The 22,563-nt window shown below is 37.9% G+C and overlaps 1 protein-coding gene across 13 annotated transcripts in view; it reads right to left on the bottom strand.

Annotated features, from left to right (window-relative positions):
• HTR4 (5-hydroxytryptamine receptor 4) overlaps positions 1–22,563 on the bottom strand; it is a 184,035-nt gene that overhangs the window by 107,883 nt on the left and 53,589 nt on the right. For 6 of the 13 annotated variants that reach the window (XM_043465038.1, XM_043465031.1, XM_043465039.1 and 3 more), the window contains exon 3: positions 21,282–21,351. The exons of the other annotated variants lie outside the window; for them this stretch is intronic. In XM_043465038.1, the coding sequence (XP_043320973.1) occupies positions 21,282–21,325 (44 nt within the window). In that variant the 5' untranslated portion in view covers positions 21,326–21,351. The remainder of the gene's footprint in view (positions 1–21,281; positions 21,352–22,563) is intronic. 13 annotated transcript variants of the gene reach the window in all.

The following is a 22,563-nucleotide window of genomic DNA, read 5'->3' as shown; positions in this document are numbered from 1 at the left end:
TCCTCTAGGGGATCTTCCAGACGGAGACACCTCTCCTGCGTCTCCTGCATTGCAGGCAGATTCTTTACCGCTGAGCCACCAGGAAAGCCCCGTCTATTATAACAGATTAGAGGAACAATAAGGAAGCCCATGATTATACGTTTATACATGAGTCCTTTACCACAATAAAATGAAACAAATTGGGCATTGTGGAACCCTGTACTAAAGGCAGCCAGATCTAGTTCTCAAACCACTAAACGGCCAAGCACTGGTGTGAATTTTACTCAGTCGAAACAGATGAAAATGTGGGCTGACCACCACTGTTGCGTCATTGCTTCTCTTCTTCGCAAGAGAATCAATCATATTACCTCTCTCCTTGGGGAGAGATGACGATCAGAAAAATCAAACAAAAACAAGGCAAAAGACTTCCGCTGGAAGAAACCCCTATGGCAAGAGTTGTAGTGCTACCAAATTTCTTTATAAAAACCAGAACCTTACTAGCAGCCTCCCTATTCAGCTACAGATAGGACAGCAAGTGGTTAGGTGAGGAAACAATCGGCTGTTCACCCAAGCCCATTAGCAGTCAGTCAGACTAAGTAGTGACGGATAAAATATGTGAGAAACTGCATTAAAGGCTGTCACACACACACACAAAAGGTTTTTAAAGTTAGCATCTGAATTCAGCCTTCAGTTAGCAAAACTTCCCTGGATATTCCTGTTTAGTGCACATGTTTCAGAGAGGTTAGGATTGTTATTATAACTGACATTTCTGATAAGGAAACTCGGGTTCAAAAAGATGAACTTCATTCCTTCTCTATTATCTAAGTCTCTCCCTCTCTCTAGGGGTGTGTGTGTAGTGCACAAAAAAGCCTCTGAATGAGTGTGTGCCAAAAACAGACTTCCTAATGTGTCAAAGTTGACATGTTGACATAAGGGAAAAAGAACCATCTCATCACCCCACTAACACCTCCCCATTGCCAGAGTCAGTGATGGAAGATTGGGTTTGAGGCACCACGAGTCCTATACTATAAGGTACCTTCTTATTTTCTCAGGGAAATTATTTATCTCTGACATTCTACATTAAATCAAATTTCCACCCACCATGGAATTCATTTTACTTTTTATAAATCGCCAAGTGACATAAAGTAATTTTCTCTGGTTTATGCTGTTAAAATGTCCTCATAGTGAAGCTGATTATTGTATCCCAAGAGGAAGCCAGCATTACAGGATAACTAATGACTCTGTCCACATGAGAGTTAACCACCAAGCACCCTGAAAATGAGCCACATCATCTGCAGATAAAAGGGCTGGCTAACTGATGGTCCAGTCAAGAGAAGAGCTTCTGAGTGCATCTCCTCTCTGTCTACCTGCTTCTACCTGTCTCTTCTCACCAACTTGAAGCCACTACAGGCTCCTCTCAACCTCCAATTCTGAGGCTAGTATGGGCTTCCCTGGTGGCTCAGATGGTAAAGAATCTGCCTGCCATGCAAGAGACCTGGGTTCAATCCCTGGGTCAGGAAGATCCTCTGAAGAAGGGAATGGCAACCCACTCCAGTATTCTTGCCTGGAGAACTCCATGGACAGGTGAATCTGGCAGGCTACAGTCCATGGGGTTGCAAGGAGTCAGATACAACTGAGCAACTGACACTTCACAAAATACAGCCTTTAATAAATGGAGAGGTAAGCAGCCCTGGTCGGTTACCTAGAGATCTCAAGCTCACCTCAGCCTGCTTGGGGCTCCAGTTTTGCCTTATTCAAACACCAAAGCTGCACTGTGGTTCAGCAATGGGATTCCTTTCCTGTGCCTCTTGCCTGATTTCCTTCTTCTCTTTCTCTCTCTCTCTCTGCCTCTATCTCTCTGTCTCTCTCTATCCTCCCACTTCTCTTTCTTTGTAAGTACATGGGTACATGTAAGTACTAAAGAAGACATGTACATTTTTTATTAAACAAAGTTGGATTTGTAATAATTAATATGTGTCGTGGCCAAGTGTTGACAGAGATCTGAAACAATGGAGTTTCTTATGAGCTGCTGGTACAAGTACAGTCTCATTGGAGAGGATATGGGCACTGCCTAATAAAGTCAAGATGTATTTACCCCACAAACCACTCTTAGGCATAGAACCTACAGAAATGTACACATTTACCCAGTGACATGATAATATAATTTTCTGTAACTGCAAAACACTAGAAATTATCTAAATGTTTATCAACAGAACCAAAAAAACAAATTATAGCTGACTACACAGGAGTGAAAAAAATTAAACTAGATAAACATATCAATATCAATACATTTTGCACATATGATGCTGAGTTTAAAAAACTAAGTTGTAAAATAATACATATACTATATTATTACATAAAGTTAAAAACATGAAACATGCCTACTTCATTAACCTATTAATAATTTTTTAAATACATGCTTTATATACTAAAAAGTATAAGGAAATACAAGAGAACAACAGACTCCAAATTCTCAGGTACAACTGCCTCTGCTGGGGGAAGTAAAGAGATGCAAACATGAGGGACTCCCATATTTGTCATGCCTTATTTCCTAAACTGGATGATGGTATATGGGAATTTGTTCTATTATACTATGTGCCACTTTGTTTGTTTGACCTATATCATAATAAATTGTAAATACCCAGGAAAAAAAATCAAACATTTTAAATAACCTTAAACCTCATTTTGACTATTATCCAATGTCCATTCTGGGCACACTCCAAAGATATATACTGTTACTAATTATTAGTTCTTTTCTACTCAACATATATAGCATTGTTTGAGCAAGTGTCTTTCCTTTTTATGTGATAATGTAACATATACTTTTAATTAACATTATCTCTTAATCACATAAGTACACTTTCCTCATTAACAAAAATACATTTTCCTAGAACTTCAACAGTTTTTCCAGGGAGAAGGATCCAGCAACTAAGAAAATAGACTTTGGAGACATGCCTGAGTTCCAGTTGATGCTTAATATTTACCTAGGGTAAGTTATTCAAGTTACCCATTTTAGGCTTCTCATCTTTAAAACAGAGATAATCACAAGTACTAACTGCTCAGGATTGCTTAAGGATTGGATGAGGAAATTCATTAAAAGCATTTAGAGAAATGTCTGGCACATAGGGAGCCCTTGATAAACACTACTATTATTATTTACAGTTACTGTCTCTTACACCTTATGGGGAAGGGTTCTCACGACAACATCCTTATACTAAGCCCAGTTCATGGCCACTCCATAGGACAACTGTGATGTTCCTTTGTCTACCTCTTCTACTTGTGCTAGAGTTTGGAAATCAGTTACCCTTCAAAATACCACAGAACCCGTGGCAATGTTCAGTCTCTGGGTTTCTGCACACCAAGTTCTATTTGTCCAAATTCCAGCCATTCTTTTCTTACAGAAGAATTTCTTCAGCTTGCTCATAGCTGTCAGATACTGCCAAGTTAATTTGGCAACTAGAGAAATACACTTAAGTATTTATATGTCACCATTCTGTTTTTTTTTTTTTTTTAAATTAAGACTGGTGTCATGGCCAACTTTCCTCTCTCACATTCATTTTAATAATATTTTAGGTTGAGTTACTCATAGAATATGTTAACTTTCAGGCAATCTATTGTCCTCATAGTTCAGAGTGTTTACTCCAAATCAACCACATCATTTATTAATACTTGTTTAAACTTGCACTAACAATTTAAAATATAATATAAAATTTGGAATTTGCATCATTTCCCAATATAACAGAGATCTAGAACAAAAGCTTTAGAGTCAGCCAGGCCTGAATTCAAATTCTTGCTCTATCATTGGCTAGTCAGGTTTCTCAGGGTAAGCACCTCAGTTTTCTATAGCTACATAACAAATTACCTCACATTTAACAGCCTCAAACAACACTCAATCTTTAGTTTTGTAGGTCAAAAGTCTGAGCACAGTATGACGGAATTGTCTTCTCAGTATCTCACAGGCTGAAGTCAAGATGTAGGCAGATCAGGGTCTCGTGGGGAGCTCAGGGTCCTCTTCCGAGCTCCCACGTTTGTCGGCAGAACTCAAATCCTTGCTGCTGAAGGACTGAAGCCCCCATTCTGTGCTGCTGTCAGCTGGGGTCACACGCAGTTCCTGGGGACTGCCCACGTCCCATGCCATGGGGCCTCCTCCTTCATCTTCAAAGCCAGGAGGCATTTTCCGCCACATCAACTCCCTCTCCAACTTCCTCGACTTTTACTTCCAGACCTAGATTTAAAGGGCTCATGTGATTGGCTCAGGCCTACCTGGATGATCTCCCTATTTTAAGGTCAGCTGACCTGGGGCCTTAATTTCATCTGCAAAATGCCTTCACTGCAGTACCTAGATTAGTGTTCCATTGAGTACAGAAGAAGGAACGAGCACTCCAGGGAGCAGGAAATCTTGGGGGGCATCTACAAGTTCTGACACCCATGGAAAGCCACTTTGGCCCCATAAGCTTCAGGCATACAAGAGGGACAATGGTGCTCACTACACAGAAAAATATCAGTTGGATACAAAGAAACAATGACAAATGCTTCCAGGTACTGAATATGCTCAGGATTAGTTTCTCTGTTTTCATTATTTTATCTTCTGAGCAGATGTTTGAAATGAACCTAGTATAGAAGTTCCTTGGATGGCTGCTGCTGATTAGGTCCCTAATAATTACTCATTCTACAAAAGAATGAGGCAGAGACTAATACACCTACATTTTAAAGATGAATAAATTGAGGCTTAGAGATAATATTTATAAAGTGGTTATCACAGCCTCTGGCATATACTATTAATGCTCATAAATTTATATTAGTTACCACCACCACCATCATAACTCTTATATTAGAAAGTGAAATGAAGTAGCTCAGTCATGTCCAACTCTTTGCGACCCCGTGGAGTGTATAGCCTACCAGGCTCCTCTGTCCATGGGATTCTCCAGACAAGAGTACTGGAGTGGGTTGCCATTTCCATCTCCAAGGGATCTTCCTGACCCAGGGATTAAACCTGGGTCTTCTGCATTGCAGGCAGATGCTTTACTGTCTCAGCCACCAGGGAAACCCCTTATATTAGAGGGAGAACCTTAAAAGCCTAGAGGAGCATCTACCAAACACCTACTCCTCACACAAGCCAGGAAAAGACCCTGGAGATGGTGAGCACTTTGTAAGGCATTTCTATGGAGCAGCTGTTCTCTGGGAAGATGCTTGGTCATTTTTTTTGGCTGGTTCTTTAATACCCTAGAGTTACTATTGAAACTCTAGTCCTAGAACTGACCACACCAGAACCAAGAAGTTTGCAGTCTCTTAATATCAACTTGATGGTGAAATTTGCATTGCAAAGTGCAAAATCCAGTCCTCTTGGCATTTTCATTTGATCTTTGTTTCTTGGTTATACAACTTCCTTTGTCTAATTTTACCTGTTATTTATTTTTAAGCTTTTCACCCCCTCTCACTCAACTTTCAGTAGAGACAAGTAGTATTCAAAAGCTCTCTCACATCTTATAAAAGCATATAAAACATTTTGTGCCTATTAAACTAACGCCCTTCATTCTTTCAACTGTCACTCCATAATCGACATAAATCAGGTCAGCAAAGCATGGTACTCAGAGACGCTTTAGATTTCATATTTAGCCTTGTAGAATATAAGATGCAGAAGAGATCTTGGAACAAAGTTACTCCAGCCTTTCATGTGGAACAGGAAGGAAGTGAAGCCCAGGACTTGCCTCAAGATCCAACTGACTCACTGATTATTAGAGAAATGCAAACCAAAACTATAATAAGGTATCACCTCACACCAGTCAAAATGGCCATCATTGAAAAATCTACAAACAATAAATGCTAGAAAGGGTGTGGACAAAAGGGAACCCTCTTACACTGCTGGAAATGTAAATTGATAGAGCAACTAAGGAGAACAGTATGGAAGTTCTTTAAAAAATTTAAAAAGCAACTACCATATGACCCAGCATTCCCACTATTGGACATATTCTCAGAGAAAACCATAATTCAAAAAGATACATGCATCCTAATACTCATTGCAACACTATTAACATTAGCCAGACACAGAATCTAAATGTCCAACAACAGAGGTATAGATAAAGAAGATGTGGTACATGTATACAATAGAATATCACTGAGTCATAAAAAGGAATGTAATTGTGTCATTTGCAGAGACATGGAGGAACCTAGAGACTGACATACAGAGTGAAATAAGTCAGAAAGAGAAAAACAAATATTGTACATTAATACATATATTTAGAATCTAGAAAAATGGTATAAATGACCTTGTTTGTAAAGTAGAAATAAAGATACAATGTAGAGAACAAACATATGGATACCAAGGGGGAAGGGGGTGGAATTAATTGAGAGATTGAGATTGAATTTATACACTACTGTGTATACTGCATAGCACAGGGAACCCTACTCAGTGCTCTGTGGTGACTTAAATGAGAAGGAAATCCAAAGGGGGATCTATGTATACATATAGCTGATTCACTTTGCTATACTGCAAAAACTGACACAGCAGTGTAAAGCAGCTATACCCCAATATAAAAAACAAAAAAACCAAAAAACATTCAACTGACTAAATTCAACTAATGTGTAATAGAGGATGAGGTTGGGGGTGAAATCTATCACAGGCTACCTGCCTAAAGAGTTAGACAAATGCTGGATGAGATAGCAAAAGATGACTGACTATAATATGCCCTTACATCTCTCATCTCTTCACTCCCTGCTGCCCCTGGTCCTCTTAAACCTCCTGTGATCGATGCCCAAAATTCCATCACAGAGTTTCCTTTTCTTTTAATCAGAGGCTGCACACTAGTGGCTCTTGGCCCAAACCCAGCCCCAGAAAACTGTTTGTTCAGCACAGTGTTTATGAAACATTTGCACGTGAATGCCTTTCGGTAAGCAGACACTCTCCAGTTCCCCAACACCCACACTGCCCCCTACTATGTCACACCTGCCTGCTTCAGAAATTATATTACCTCCCTGGTTCCTGACCACATCTTGGTGTTAGGGCCAAAATGTAATTTCCCTAGCTCCTAGCAGTAGATAAAACGTGACCAAGAGTAAAGGATTCAGGGCTAATTTTGTGGCATGGAGAGAAATAAAGATATTTACTGTTGCATAAAATATCAGAGGTAGAAAAAAATGTAGAAGTGGTCTGATTTCACTTCTTCATTTGACAATGGGGAGTGTGAAGCTTAGGAAGGCAGAGTTAAGTGTTAGTCGCTCAGTTGTGCCCGACGCTTTGCGACCCCATGGACTGCAGCCTACCAGGCTCCTTTGTCCATGAGATTTTCCAGGCAAGGATACTGGAGTGGGTTGCCATTCCCTTTTCCTGGGGATCTTCCCAACCCAGGGATCGAACCCAGGTCTCCTGCACTGCAGGCAGACTCTATCGACTGAGCTACAAGGGAAGCCCAAAAGGGCAGATGACATGCTTAAATCACAGAGCAAGGTACTGGCAGATCTAGGATGGGAACTCAAACTTGCTTATATCACACCAAACTGGTCTGGTACAGGGTAGGGGTACTTTGAGGCCCTGGGGGTGAGAGGAAGCTAGGAGATGGGGGCGTGGGTTTTCAGAACATCATCAAGATTCTGTCTGGGCTGAGCCCGCCTTTTACAGGCTTTTCTTCCCAGCCACACTCTGAAAGGTAGGATGATTGCTCCTCCCACCTAATGATACATTTGTGCTTTCATCCTCCTTCACTAATTTGTATCTGTATCTTTTCTGTCATTTTATATAACTAATTACTGTTTACTCTTTCCAAGCCGGGTATGCGGGGATCCAAACTGTGGGAGAGAATGATGTTCCTTTAACCAAACCTCCGAGGAAACAAGACAATCCTGAGTAGAGGGCTCTCCTCTTTTCTTGCCAATCCTCCCACCTGGGTTCCAGGAAAAGTCTTACCAAGAAGTAAGTCAGTAAATCAGACTCAACACCTCTCAGCAGACATCAAAGCCGCGCATGGAAGGGTCTCCTGCTACCTGTTTTGGATTCTTTGCCAACTGAGCTATCAGGGAAGCCCTATCACAGCTGACTACAGGTTAAACTTTAGGATAGCACTGGGCTTTGACGATAGGGAAAACCAAGTATAGCTAAAGCTTCCATTCTCCTGTGAGGGGCAGAGAATTTGTTTCCACTGTCTTGTTATCATAAGCAAACTGCTATAAACATTCCTGGGCACAAGTTCAGTTTCTCTAATGAGAAAACCTAGAAGATAGATTGCTAAGTTACTGGGTGTGGGTTCTTTAATTCTAATGCTCTTCAAAATAGTTACATTAAAATTTTGCCAAATACATAGATGAAAATTTTGCCAAATGGCTCTTTAAAATAATTATATTTTCTAATTATCCCATTAATAAGAGCTCCTGTTTCTCTACATTATGTGTCAACACTTGGTAGCTTTGCCTTATTGATTTTTTATTTTTAACCAATATGATAGGTATCAGATGGTATCTCGTGTGTGGTAGTAAGTATTTCCTTGTGAGATCATGTAGACTTTCATTTATTTATTGGTCATTCAGTTTGCTTTTTCAAAAAAATTCCCTATTTCTCATTTTCTGGTTGTTTGTTTTTTTTCTCTTTGTAGGGACTGTATATTCTGTGCACTAATTCTTTGTTGGTTATATGGCTTACAAATATAAATAAAAATTATATAAATATAGTTTGGCTTGTTTTTTTTTTAATTGTGTTTTAGTATATTTGCCATTTAGAAGCTTTAATTTTAATGTAATCAAACATAGCAATCTTTTATTATTAGGTTATGATTTTTATGTCTCATTAAAGATGTTTCTTCCTATCCCAATATCATCCTATGTCTTTGAAATATCCTTAGCTCCACCTTGTTCTTATTTCATCAAATCGTTACTATTATTATTTTATTTTCATACAACAGCATAACAGATACTTGCTTAGTATTATCCATATGTTCATCAAATTCTTTGCTTGATATTGCTTTTTTCATTGTATTTCTACTTTCTGGCTCAGTTTCCTTCTTCCTAAATTCCACCCTTAATACTTAAGTAAAGGACTGACAACGAGTACATCGAAGAATATATTGTCACCCTGCTTATTTAACTTATATGCAGAGTACATCATGAGAAATGCTGGGCTGGAGGAAGCACAAGCTGGAATCAAGATTACCAGCAGAAATATCAATAATCTCAGATATGCAGATGACACCACCCTTATGGCAGAAAGTGAAGAAGAACTAAAGAGCCTCTTCATGAACGTGAAAGAGGAGAGTGAAAAAGTTGGCTTAAAGCTCAACATGCAGAAAACGAAGATCATGGCATCTGGTCCCATCACTTCATGGCAAATAGATGGGGAAACAGTGGAAACAGTGGCTGACTTTATTTTTCTGGGCTCCAAAATCACTGCAGATGGTGATTGCAGCCATGAAATTAAAAGACGCTTTCTCCTTGGAAGGAAAGTTATGACCAACCTTGACAGCATATTGAAAACTTTGTCCACAAAGTTCCATCTAGTCAAGGCTATGGTTTTTCCAGTGGTCAGGTATGGATGTGAGAGTTGGACTATAAAGAAAGCTGAGCGCCGAAGAATTGATGCTTTTGAACTGTGGTGTTGGAAAAGACTCTTGAGAGTCCCTTGGACTGCAAGGAGATCCAACCAGTCCACTCTAAAGGAGATCAGTCCTGGGTGTTCATTGGAAGGACTGATGTTGAAGCTGAAGCTCCAATACTTTGGCCACCTGATACGAAGAGCTGACGCATTGGAAAAGACCCTGATGCTGGGAAAGATTGAGGGCAGGAGGAGAGGGGATGACAGAGGATGAGATGGTTGGGTGGCATCATCGACTCGATGGACATGGGTTTGGGTGGACTCCGGGAGTTGGTGATGGACAGGGAGGCCTGGTGTGCTGTGGTTCATAGGGTTGCAGAGTCGGACACGACTGAGCAACTGAACTGAACTGAACTGAAATATAATTGCTCTTAGTCTTGCCTGAAATGTCTTTTTTTTTCCAAAATTAAAATCAAAAGATTTTTGATTGGATACAGATGCCTAAATTATTTCCCCTCAGCTCTTTGAAGGTAATAGTCCTTTGTCTTCCTGCCCTTATTGTTGCTGAAAGTTTGCTGCTGCTCTGCACTTAAACTTATTCTTCCCTCTGATAACTTTTATTAAGTCTTCTATACATCTTTAATGTTGCACAAGTTCACTAAAATGTGATTACAAATGCACTTACTCTTCATTTAGTCTGATTAGGATGCATTATGATTCCTATACATTAATACTGATGTCCATCAATTCTGGAAAATTTTCAGTCATAATTTCTTGGAATATTACCTCTCATGACTGTCTTATGGTTTTGATTCCTTCTTTTATAGTTTTATGCATTGTAAGCAATTTTTTGTAGCTTCTATTACATTGGCCTATTATCTCAAGTTCTCTAAGTTAAAATCCTATTGATTTGGGGGTCTGTTGACTGGCAAACCAGTATTCTTACCTGGAGAATCCCATGGACAGAGAAGCCTGGTGGGCTGCTGTCCATGGGGTTGCACAGAGTCGGACACGACTGAAGCGACTTAGCATGCATGCATGCGTTGGAGAAGGAAACAGCAACCCACTCCAGTATTCTTGCCTGGAGAATCCCATGGAAAGAGGAGCCAGGTGGGCTGCTGTCCGTGGGGTCGCAGAGTCAGATACAACTGAAGTGACTTAGCATGCATGCATGCATTGGAGAAAGAAACAGCAACCGGCTCCAGTATTCCTGCCTGGAGAATCCCATGGACAGAGGAGCCAGGTGGGCTGCTGTCCGTGGGATCGCACAGAGTCGGACATGACTGAAGTGACTTAGCATGCATGCATAGCATAGCATGACTCACTGAAAGCAATCTTTTCCCTCATATACTTTGAAGTTTGGGACTAAGTTCATCTTTGGTGGGACTTTGTGAGAATTTTAGACAACCTAGGTTCAGCATGTGTCTCTCAGAAGATATCTGAATTTTCTTCAGGTAGGAGACCTTCCAGGTCCAATTTTATATTTTCTTGGCTTGCCAGTTACTGGACTAGTAAAGTAGCAGAAATTCAAACCTCACATCTACCTTACAAAATATGACTTTTCATCATTTGCTCCAAAATTACTCTTCCTTCTGATTTGATTCCATTAAACTAAGAAAGTAACACATCCTTCTTAATATGCCTCTTATTTCTTTACTCCCTCATCAAGAATATGTGAGTCCTACAGCTTCTCTTACCATTTTTTTTTTCTGGAATGCATTTACTTTCCTCCACCTCTAATGCAACTACTTTAGTTTTTAAATCTCATATCTGAAATACTGTTGTTGTTCAGTTGGCAAATCGTGTCTGACTCTGCTACACCATGGACTGCAGTACACTAGGCTTCCCTGTTCCTCATCATCTCCCAGAGTTTACCTAAGTTCATGTCCACAGAATTGATGATGCCATCCAACAATCTCATCTTCTGTTGTCCTCTTTTCCTTCTGCCTTCAATCTTTCCCAGCATCAGGGTCCTTTCCAATGAGTCAATTGTTCGCATCAGGAGGCCAAAATATTGGAGCTTCAGCTTCAGCATCAGTCCTTCCAAAGAGTATTCAGGGTTGATTTCCTTTAAGATTGACTGGTTATAACTTCTAGTTATTCTCTCTGCCACAAGACTTGACTTCTTCTAACTTATTATCTGTACTGCAGCCAGACCGATCTTTCTAAAACTCAAATCTAATTACATCACTTTTCTGTTTAAAAACCTTTACAGTCCCTCTATTGCCTCCAAGCTAACACCCAAAATCTAAGATGAAATTCAAGGCCACAGATAATCTGAGCTCTCTTTTAAGCTTTCACCTCTTACCAATTTCCTCTCAATGCCTCCAAATGACCAATGCCTCAACCATCCTAAATTTTTAATCTACTTCAGTTCCCCAGAATATAGTATTTTGAATATACTAAAAAAAAATCAATGAACTGATCCATAAAGTCCAGGTGCAAGCTTCTCAGTATGAATTATTGTCATATCTTTCCTGACAATGAGACTGTTATTTTTCATTATGCTTAATAGTGAAAAGACATTAAATTGTTGTAGTCAGCAACAATAGTCTACTTTTTACGTAATTCTAGTGGAATTACGTACATTTGTTCATATTCCAGTCATAGCATAATATATAATAATAATAATGTATTTTATGTCCTATAAATATACTGTCAATGGCAAACATAATGATAGATTCTTCATAAACAGACAAAGACTCTAATGCTGGGAAGGATTTGGGGGCAGGAGGAGAAGGGGACGACAGAGAATGAGATGGCTGGATGGCATCACCGACTCAATGGACATGGGTTTGGGTAGACTCCGGGAGTTGGTGATGGACAGGGAGGCCTGGCATGCTGCGATTCATGGGGTCGCAAAGAGTCGGACATGACTGAGTGACTGAACTGAACTGAACTGAAACAGATAAATGCTTTTCTTAAGGCAAGTGAGCTCTTAAAAGGGAACTAGCTTCTTAGATATGATTAGAAACTATCAGAGTAAAAATGAGAGGTTCTTTCAGCATTCTGTACTTTAGTGTTATATGTGTGTGTGTGTGTGTGTGTGTATAAAGCTACCTAGTATTATAATAAAGGTAATTCAGTGGGAAAAGTAATGAAATCATTGACTATAAGGACAAAAAGTGACCTTAGAGATAATTTAGGTCCATAGTTTCTCAAATCTGTTACAAGTCAGGAAACTTAAAAAAAAAAGAAAAACTTTGAAATTCAATATACAAGACAAATGCATGTCAATCTTTTCTTGTTTAATTTAAAGTATAGGGCACTGTAGCTCCTGGCACATGTAATCCTTTTATCCTTTGCCAGAAACACAGAGGCTATACAGAGCCAAATTTAAAAATCATTCATCTACCCCAACTCAGTCACTGTGCAAATGAAAGAACATAAAGCCAAAAAGACGATGATGTACTCAAGGTCACACAATTAGTCAAAGATAATACTGGCAATGAACTCCATCCCCTGAATCTTCACGAACTGCTATGGCTATGACTCCTATTTTTTAAAAAACAATATCAACCTAATCTCAGAAAATCAATAGAATTTCTCATTTCTCATCTTCCATAAACGGATTAATGCTATAAAGTAACATATTTCCCCATGTATTTACTATCCAGAAGCTTTGACATAAGAAATAATTTCTACTCATTGTAGAAAATTTCAAAACTGAAGACAAGCAAATACATAAAAGATTGAGATCTGCAGAAATTCCACCTGGCAGAAATAATCACTGAGACTTTTTTTTTCTATGCAAACATAATTTCTTTTAGCCAAATAGTATCATACAAGGGTTATTAGCTAGCATTTATAGTTGCAAACAGCAAAATACTCTTCAGCTAATTTAGACAGAGAAGACATTTATTAAAAGACATTAGGAAGTTTCAGAATCTCTAGGAAGATAAAAGAGCTAGGGTTGGAGTCCAGTTGACCAGAAAAGGCACAAACAACATTATGAGACTACTTCAGGGAAAATTTAAACATTGCTACCACCTCTGGGCACAGAAGCCACAGTTCACATTCTGGTGCTGGGTAGGCATTAGAGCCAATACCACCTGTACTGACCTCCTGCCAAAGCCAGATCCTCCATTGCCTCCCAAAGCCAGAAAATGGACTTCCCATAGCATCTGCACCCTCATATTCTTCTCTTCCAAATACTTCACTGAAGTGGATTTGACTAACAGCATCCAGAACACAGGACATACTCTACTCACAAAGAACAAAAACGCCCCAAACACAGGAGAGCTGTTTAAAGATCTTACAATATAGTGATATAACATGTGTTGTTATTGTTTAGTTGCCAAGTCGTGTCCAACTCGGTGACCCCATGAACTGCAGCACACCAGGTCCTTCACCATCTCCCAGAGTTTACTCATGCCCATTGAGTTGCTGATGACATTTAGCCATCTCATCCTCTGTCACCCCCTTCTCCTCCTGCCCTCAATTTTTCCCAGCAGCAGAGTCTTTTCCAATACGTCAGCTCTTTGCATCAGGTGGCGAAAGTACTGGAGCTTCAGTTTCAGCATCAGTCTTTCCAATGAAGAGTCAGGGTTGATTTCCTTTAGGATTGACTGGTTTGATCTCCTTGCTATCCAAGAGATTCTCAAGAGTCTTCTCCAGCACCGTAATTCAAAAGCATCAGTTCTTCAGTGCTCAGCCTTCTTTATGCTCCAACTCGCATATCCATACATGACTACTGGAAGAACCATAGTTTTGAGATCTTTGTCAGCAAAATGATGTCTCTGCTTTTTAAAAATATGCTGTCTAGGTTTGTTATAGCTTTTCTTCCAAGGAGCAAGTGTCTTTTAGTTTCAAGGCTGCTGTCAGCATCTGCAGTAATTTTGGAGCCCAAGATGACAAAATCTGTCATTGTTTCCACTTTCCCCCCATCCATTTGCCATGAAGAAATGGGACCAGATGTCATGATCTTAGTTTTTTGATGCTGAGGTTTTTTTTATTTTTAATTGAAGGATAACTGTTTTACAGTATTGTGTTGGTTTCTACCAAACATCAACATGAATCAGTCATAGGTTTACTCATGTCCCCTCCCACTTGAACATACCTCCCACTTCCCTCCCCATGAATGTTGAGTTTTAAACCAGATTTTTCACTCTCCTCTTTCACTTGCAAAACATTTGTAGCAGGAGAAATTTTAATATATTTCTGTTGCTTTAATTTATGTTGTTATTGTTTAATAACTAAGTCATGTCTGACTCTTTGTGACCCCATGGACTGTAGCATGCCAGGCTTCCTTGTCCTTCACTGAATCTCAAGTTTGCTCAAACTCATGTCCATTGAGTCAATGATTCCATCCAACCATCTCATCCTTTGTTGCCCCCTTCTCCTTCTGCCCTAAGTCTTTCCCAGCATCAGGGCTTTATCTGAGTTGGCTCATCGCATCAGGTGGTCAAAATATTGGACCTTCAGCTTCAACATCAGTCCTTCCAATTAATATTCAGGGTTGATTTCCTTTAGGATTGACTGTTTGGTCTCTTTGCTGTCCAAGGGACTCTCAAGAGTCTTCTCCAGCACCACACTTCAAAACTCTCGATTCTTTAGTGCTCAGCTTTCTTATGCTCCAAATCTCACATTCATACATGACTACCGGAAAAACCATAACTTTGACTATATTGACCTTTGTCAGCAAAGTGATGTCTCTGCTTTTTAATATGCTGCCCAGTGCTCACTTTGGCAGCACATATACTAAAATTGGAATGATAATATGCTGCCCAGGTTTGTCATAGCTTTTCTTACAAGGAGCAAGCATCTTTTAATTTTATGGCTGCTTTAATTTATACTGACACCATTATATTACTAACCTGCTGAGACTGACACACTGACCTATAAAATCACCTTGCTTAAAGCAATGAAAATTGATTCCAAATGTAGTAAATAATTCATTTGTCCTGTGATCTTAAAAAATATTCACAACCTAAAAGTTGAGAGCTATGTTTTATTTGGTGGAGATCTTTAGGACTTCAAGCCTGGGAGACAGCATCTCAAGTAATCCTGAGAGAACTGCTCTGAGGAAGTGAGGGGAGGAGCCAGGTTATGAAGTTTTGCAACACAAGGCAGGTAGTCTGAATATCAAAAGATTATTGTTAATAAACAAAGTCAAATATCCCAAGCTAAGGAATTTAGCAATTTTTTATGTATGGGAAGATACAGGAGCCTTGGCTCACTGAAATCATTCCTCTGATATGCACCTTAGCTATCTGGGGCCAGTATCCTGTTTTCACGTCCTGAGTTTCCTCAGGGCTCACCACAGGGAGTGGCTGCAGTCTGATGCTGCTAGATAACAGGTATTCTTTCCTTCCTGAGTTCCTTCAGTGCTCACCAGCTCACCATCCATGGTGGCTACAGTTGCTGGTGAATGTGACACCCCTGTTCACTGATACAGCAGGAAATACTCCACTTAATCCTTTCCTATTCATTTATGCCAGATACGAGAGATAATTTCTAAATTTTCTTTGGACTTTACTTACTCCATCCTCTAGCATTCTCAAAAAAAATTTTATTTAAAAGCTCTTTCCAATTTAAATATTATAAATTCTAAAAATGATACCAATGATTTACAGGGATGAAATCCATAAACTGTGGGCTGCATGAGTTAGAGTAGTGACACACTTATTTATTGCTATGACTAATAATCATTGCAACATTATGCTTTTATCTTTCCAAGTTAGTTAAAAATATAGCGCAAAAGATCAGTTGCTTCAGACACCAATCTGCAGCCCACAGACTTCCGATCAATGTGTGTGGCTGGCAATCAAACACAGTATATGGCATTTCTGCTTCTATGACAACCTCAAGCAGCAAATAAGGACACGGTAATTAAGCAAATACTAATGCACTGTCTTACAACCCAAAATGTATGGATTGTAGTTATTTGACATCCCTTTTAAGTGATAAGCACCACATGTGTGACAATGTGCTTGTAAAAGCTTTAGGGCATGGTGATAATGGCCTATTAGTAGTCTCTGAAGGTATCCCAGGAAACTCTTTTTTTACCATTCAGTTCAGTTCAGTTCAGTCACTCAGTCGTGTCCGACTCTTTGCGATCCCATGAATCAGAGCATACCAGGCCTCCCTGTCCATCACCAACTCCCGGAGTTTACCCCAACTCATGTCCATCGAGTCAGTGATGCCATCCAGCCATCTCATCCTCTGCCATCCCCTTCTCCTCCTGCCCCCAATCCCTCCCAGCATCAGGGTCTTTTCCAATGAGTCAACTCTTCACATGAGGTGGCCAAAGTATTGGAGCTTCAGCTTCAGCATCAGTCCTTCCAATGAACACTCAGGACTGATCTCCTTTAGGATGAACTGGTTGAATCTCCTTGCAGTCCAAGGGACTCTCAAGAGTCTTCTCCAACACCACAGTTCAAAAGCATCGATTCTTCAGCACTCAGCTTTCTTCACAGTCCAACTCTCACATCCATACATGACCACTGGAAAAACCATATCCTTGACTAGACGGACCTTTGTTGGCAAAATAATGTCTCTGCTTTTTAATATGCTATCTATTGAAATGGAACAATTACCTCTAACTCATTAACAAATAATCCTAACTCAACATCCTGAAACAAAAAGCTTCAATTCAGTCATTCCCTTATGTCAACCCTAGATTGGGTCTCACTGTGCACCATTCAAAGTTCAGTTCTTATCCAGGCATTCAAAGCTCTTGACTAAATGTTATTGGAAGCAGAGAAAGGTTTATTTGAGACTACTTAAGCATCTGTCAAGCTTGAATCCAGTGAACTCTAGTGAGATTATGAGATTAAGAGTAAACAGTAGGACTAGGAAAAATGTAGGTGGAATATAACAGTCAGAAGGAATGAGGAAATGAGAGAAAAATAGATTGGGGTGGAAGGGAAGGGGAATGAAGAATTGGAATATGAAGGTCATGCTCAGAAGGCTGGAGTTGAGATCGGAGTAAGTGAAATTAGTGAAGGTTAGTGGTCAATGAGATCATCAAGTCATGTAACTTAGCATTTTAAAAAAGTGATGTGGCACATGGCACGTACTAAATAAACTTTTGTTTAATAGTTTCTAACCAAATCTCCTTCTACTTAAAATAAACCTACTATTCAGCAGTATGGCTAATGTCCTTGGGCCTGCCTGCCTATTAGCTTTCCTTGTGGTAACAAAATTCATGTTGAATCGTAGAATGAATCACTGGTAGAATTACTGGTGGGTGATCCAGACCTTCCTTGAACTTTAAAAAAGATGAAGACTCTAAAAGAATAAAATACATCCAAGAAAACAGATGACAAGATGGACAGAATTTCATAGTAAAAAACTTTATTTTTTTTAATTGAAATGGAAATTCTAGATCATTAAAATTCAATTATTGAAATTAAGACTGTAAGAGATGGGTTGGGGACTTCCCTGGTGGCTCAGTCAGTAAAGAATCTGACTATGGGAGACCCAGGTCTGATCCCTGGGTCAGGAAGATTCCGTGGAGAAGGAAATGGCTACCCACTCCAGTATTTTTGCCTGGAGGATTCCATAGACAAGGAGCCTGGTGGGCTATAGTCCATGCAGTCACAAAGTCAGACACGACTGAATGACTAACACTAGAAGAGTTTAATAGAAGATTTTATATGAATGAAGAGAACATTAAAAATCAGGATGATAGGTAAATAGAAAAATGCTGACTGAATCTTGCAGGTACCCAAAGCTGGTGCTCTGCGACAAACTGGAAGGACGGGGTGAGGAGGGAGGTGGGAAGGGGATTCAAGAGGAAGGGGACACATGTACACCTATGACTGATTCACAGTGATGTATGGCAAAAATCTTCACAATATTGTATAATTATCTTACAATTAAACTAAATAAATTTTAAAGAGAATTTAAAAATACTGAATAAAAAAATAACATGGAAATAGGATACTTTGAAAAGGTCTAATATAAATGAAATCAATATTTGAGGAAAAAGTGAAGAGAATGAAGAGGTAAAGGCATTATTTGAAGACATTTTAAAAACTACTCAACTACATCAAACTCCAGATTCAAGAAATACTAGCAACAAGATTTATACCAAACTTCTCAACAGTAAGTATACAAACCAAAAGACAATAAAATATTTTTGCAGTGCTGAAAGAAAACAAGTGTCATTGTATTCAGTGAAAACTTTCTTAAAAAGTGAAAGAAAAATAAAAGCACTTTCATGCAAGTAAAATTAAGAGAATTTGTCAACATTAGTCCTTCACTAAAGGCAATCTTAAAGAGAGTTCTCCTTATGAAGGAAAATGACCACAGAGAAAAACAAGGGAATATGGATAAGAATAAGGAAAAATGGGAAGGCTAAATACACGCGTAAATCTAAATTACTTTTTACTATACAAGCAATACATAACGTGATGTTTATGTAGCCAATATTCAAAACATAAACAAGGAATAAATATATGGGAAAATATTTAAGAATTTAGGGTTGTCTGAGAAGTGGTAAAAGTACAAATTTATAACTTACAAATTTAGGAATGTGTTATTAAATTCTAATAACACATTAATGCATATTTTAATCCCTAGGGTAATGACTAAAAGGATGTACATCTAACAAGCTAATAAAGAAGATAACACAATAATTAAAAATAAAATGTTAGTCCAAAATAAGGCAGGCAAGCAAAGAAAATAATAAAATAGAACAACTAGAAAATAATAGTTAATATAATAATATAATAAAAGTTTATATAATAGCTAATATGATAGACAAGTTATAAAATTAATTATATTATAATTATAATATAATAAATAGTTAATATATCTTTCAAGTATATTGGAAAATAAATAGTTTAAATACACCAATAAAAAGGAAAGGATAGATGACTAAAAATACAGGCTGCTTATAATATAGTTTAAGAACACAAGTAAAATATAAACATAAATATAAATACAAATAAGTTGACCCTTGAATAACAGAGCAAGAACTGTGTGTTTCCACTTATATGTTAATTTCTTTCAATAGTAAATACTATACGATCCATAGTTGGCTCAATCCACAGATGTGGAATGGGAGATGCAGACAAACCACGTATACCAAGGGCCAACTATAAATTATACACGGATTTCAATTGCAGGGTGGGTCAGCATTCCTAACCTCCACATTGTTCTAGGGTCAAATTGTATTTACATTAATACATACCATATGCACATATATACATGACATTACCTAAAAGAAAACTGGCAGAGTTATTGTAACATCAGAACAGATAAACTTAAGGCTAAAAGTATTTCAGAGGTAAAAAGAAATATTTCAAAATTGTAAAACTGCCAATTCATCAAGAAGATATATTTATTCCATATTTTTATGTATTTAATATCATATCTTCAAAACATATACAGTAAAGAAAAAAGAGACAAAATTAAAAGGCAAAATAGATATATCCACAATCAGAGTAGGAGACATTAATGACCTCTTCTCATGAACTGGTAGCAAAAAAACAGATTTAAAAAAAATCAATACAGACAGAGAATCTAGATTAACAAATGTGGCCTAATTGACACATACAACACTGTATCCAACAATGACAGAATTTTTTTTTCCAAGTACACATGGAAATTTATCAGACTGACCATATGCTGATCAGAAGCATATCTCAAGAAATTTTTTGAAAACTTAAAACATTCAGAGTAACCCACTGACCACAGTGGAATTAAACTAGAAATCAGTAGCAAAACAATTAGAAGATTTTTTAAAATATTTGGAAATCAAGTAGTATGTCTTTAAATAAACCATGGGCCACAGAAGGAATCAGAATGGGAATTGAAAGTATTTTGAGCTAAATAAAAATTAAAATGTGACATATTAATATTTGTGAGACATAAATAAAGAGGTACTTAGAGGTAAAGTTATAACCTTAAATGCACATGTTGAAAAAAGCATTTATTCAGAACATAATAAAAAATAAAAACTTAAGTAATTTAAATGTTCACCTAAGAAGTTAGAGAAACAAAAACAATGTAAAGAAAGTAGAATCCTAAAGAAAGTAGAATCCCCAAAAAAAGTAGAATGAAGAAAATAGAAAAAGCTAAAGCAGAAATTAGTTAAATTAAAACAAACAATGCAGAAAATTAACAAATCCAAACTTCCTTCTTTGAAAAGACTAATAAAATTGATCCAAGACAGACAACAGACATTATTAAAAAAATTTTAAAGAGAGAGATAAGGCACCAGTTATTAGTGTTAGAAATAAAATATGGAACACATCAGAGACACATACTGTGTGTGTGTGCCAGTCGCTCAGTCGTGTCCAGCTCTGCGACCCCATGGACTTAGCCCACCAGGTTCCTCTGTCCATGAGATTCTTCAGACAAGAATGCTGGAGTGTGTTGCCGTTTCCTCATCCAGGGGATCTTCCTGACTCAGGGATCGAACCCACATCTCTTATGCAGGTGGGTTCTTTACCCCTAGCGTTACTTGAGAAGCCCATGTAACCTTAGGCAGTCTTTTAACCTCAACTAGCAAACTAGGGATAGAGGAAAATTTTCTTAATCTCAAAGAATATCCTATAATGATACTGTAAAACAAATATCATATTTAATAGGAAGATAGTGAAATCTTTTCTGTAAGATGAAACCCTGGACTTCACTAGTAGCTCAGACAGTAAAATGTCTGCCTGCAATGCAGGAGACCCAGGTTCAATCCCTAGGTCGGGAAGATCCCCTGGAGAAGGAAATGGCAACCCACTCCAGTACTCTTGCCTGGAAAATCCCATGGATGGAGGAGCCTGGTAGGCTATAGTCTATGGGGTCACAAAGAGTTGGACATGATTGAGTGACCTCACCTTACCTTTTCTGTAAGATCAAAAAGGCAAAGATGTTCACTTTCACCATGTCTATTCAACAGTGTGGTGGAGGTCCTAGCCAGTATAATAAGGCAAGAAAATAAAATACAAAGATAGGAATGAAAAAAGCAAAACTGTCATTGTTTGCAAAGAAATCTGGTTCTATATATGTAGAAAATCCAAAATAATATGAAACATATTGATCAAAGAATTTAACAAATTTGCTAGATACGAGGTCAATTTAAAAGCAAATTTTATTTCTATACATGAGCAACAAAATAATTAGCATAAGAAATTTCAAATGATGCTATTAACAGATGCACAATCATACATTAAATATCTTGAATTACAGTAATTAAGACTGTGGTGTTGGCATAAGAATAGACCAATAAAGACTAACAAAAGAACACAATGGAATCCTGAAGCGGACTCCCATCACTGACTTAGAATACAGAGTGCAATGGGTGAAAATGACTTTTTTAATGAATAGTGCTGGGTCAACTAAATATATATATTGAAAAAAATTCATTTTAACTTTTGCCATATACCATATGAAAAATCAGTCCCACATGGATTATAAACTGAATATGAATAATAAGGTAACAAATTTCTAAAAAGTATCTTCAGAGTATATCTTCCTCACCTTCAAGTAACCAAAGATTTTAAAAAGTACTAACCATAAAAAATGCTATTGATAAGCTGGATTGCATTTTTAAGAACTTCTGTTCATCAAAAGTCACCTTTTAGAGAATGGCAGAAGATATTTATAATACATATATCAAGAGAAAAAAAAGTTTAATCCAGAATTGTAGAAAGAGTCTTTAACAATCAACAAGGAAAAGGCAGTCAATTCAACAGTAAAATGGGCAACAGACTTGAACAAAAGTTTCATTAAAAATACCACCATTGGCAAGGATATGAAGCAATTAGAACTCTCATATACTTTTATAGGAAACTGATAGTTTCTTCTAAGGCTAAAAACATTCATATCCATGGCCCAAGCAATCTCACTGCTAATTCATGCACAGTACAAACAGGTATGCATATCCACTCAAATAAAAAGTCTGTAGAGCATTAAACATGATAGCCTAAAATTGTAAACAAAGAGTCAACAGTAAAGTGAATAAATGAATTGTGGTATACTCAACACAACAGAATACTTAACAGCCTTGAGAATGGACTAACAACTTCTACAAGCAGCAAAAGGAATAAACATTATAAAGATATCTCAAAGATAAAATGAGTAAATACAGAACCTACAATTCCATTTATATGAAATTCAAAACT

Source organism: Cervus canadensis, chromosome 4, assembly GCF_019320065.1.
Source record: "Cervus canadensis isolate Bull #8, Minnesota chromosome 4, ASM1932006v1, whole genome shotgun sequence".
NCBI lineage: Eukaryota > Metazoa > Chordata > Mammalia > Artiodactyla > Cervidae > Cervus > Cervus canadensis.
The sequence above is the reverse complement of the archived record's forward strand: the minus strand, read 5'-3'. Positions and strand labels throughout refer to the sequence as shown.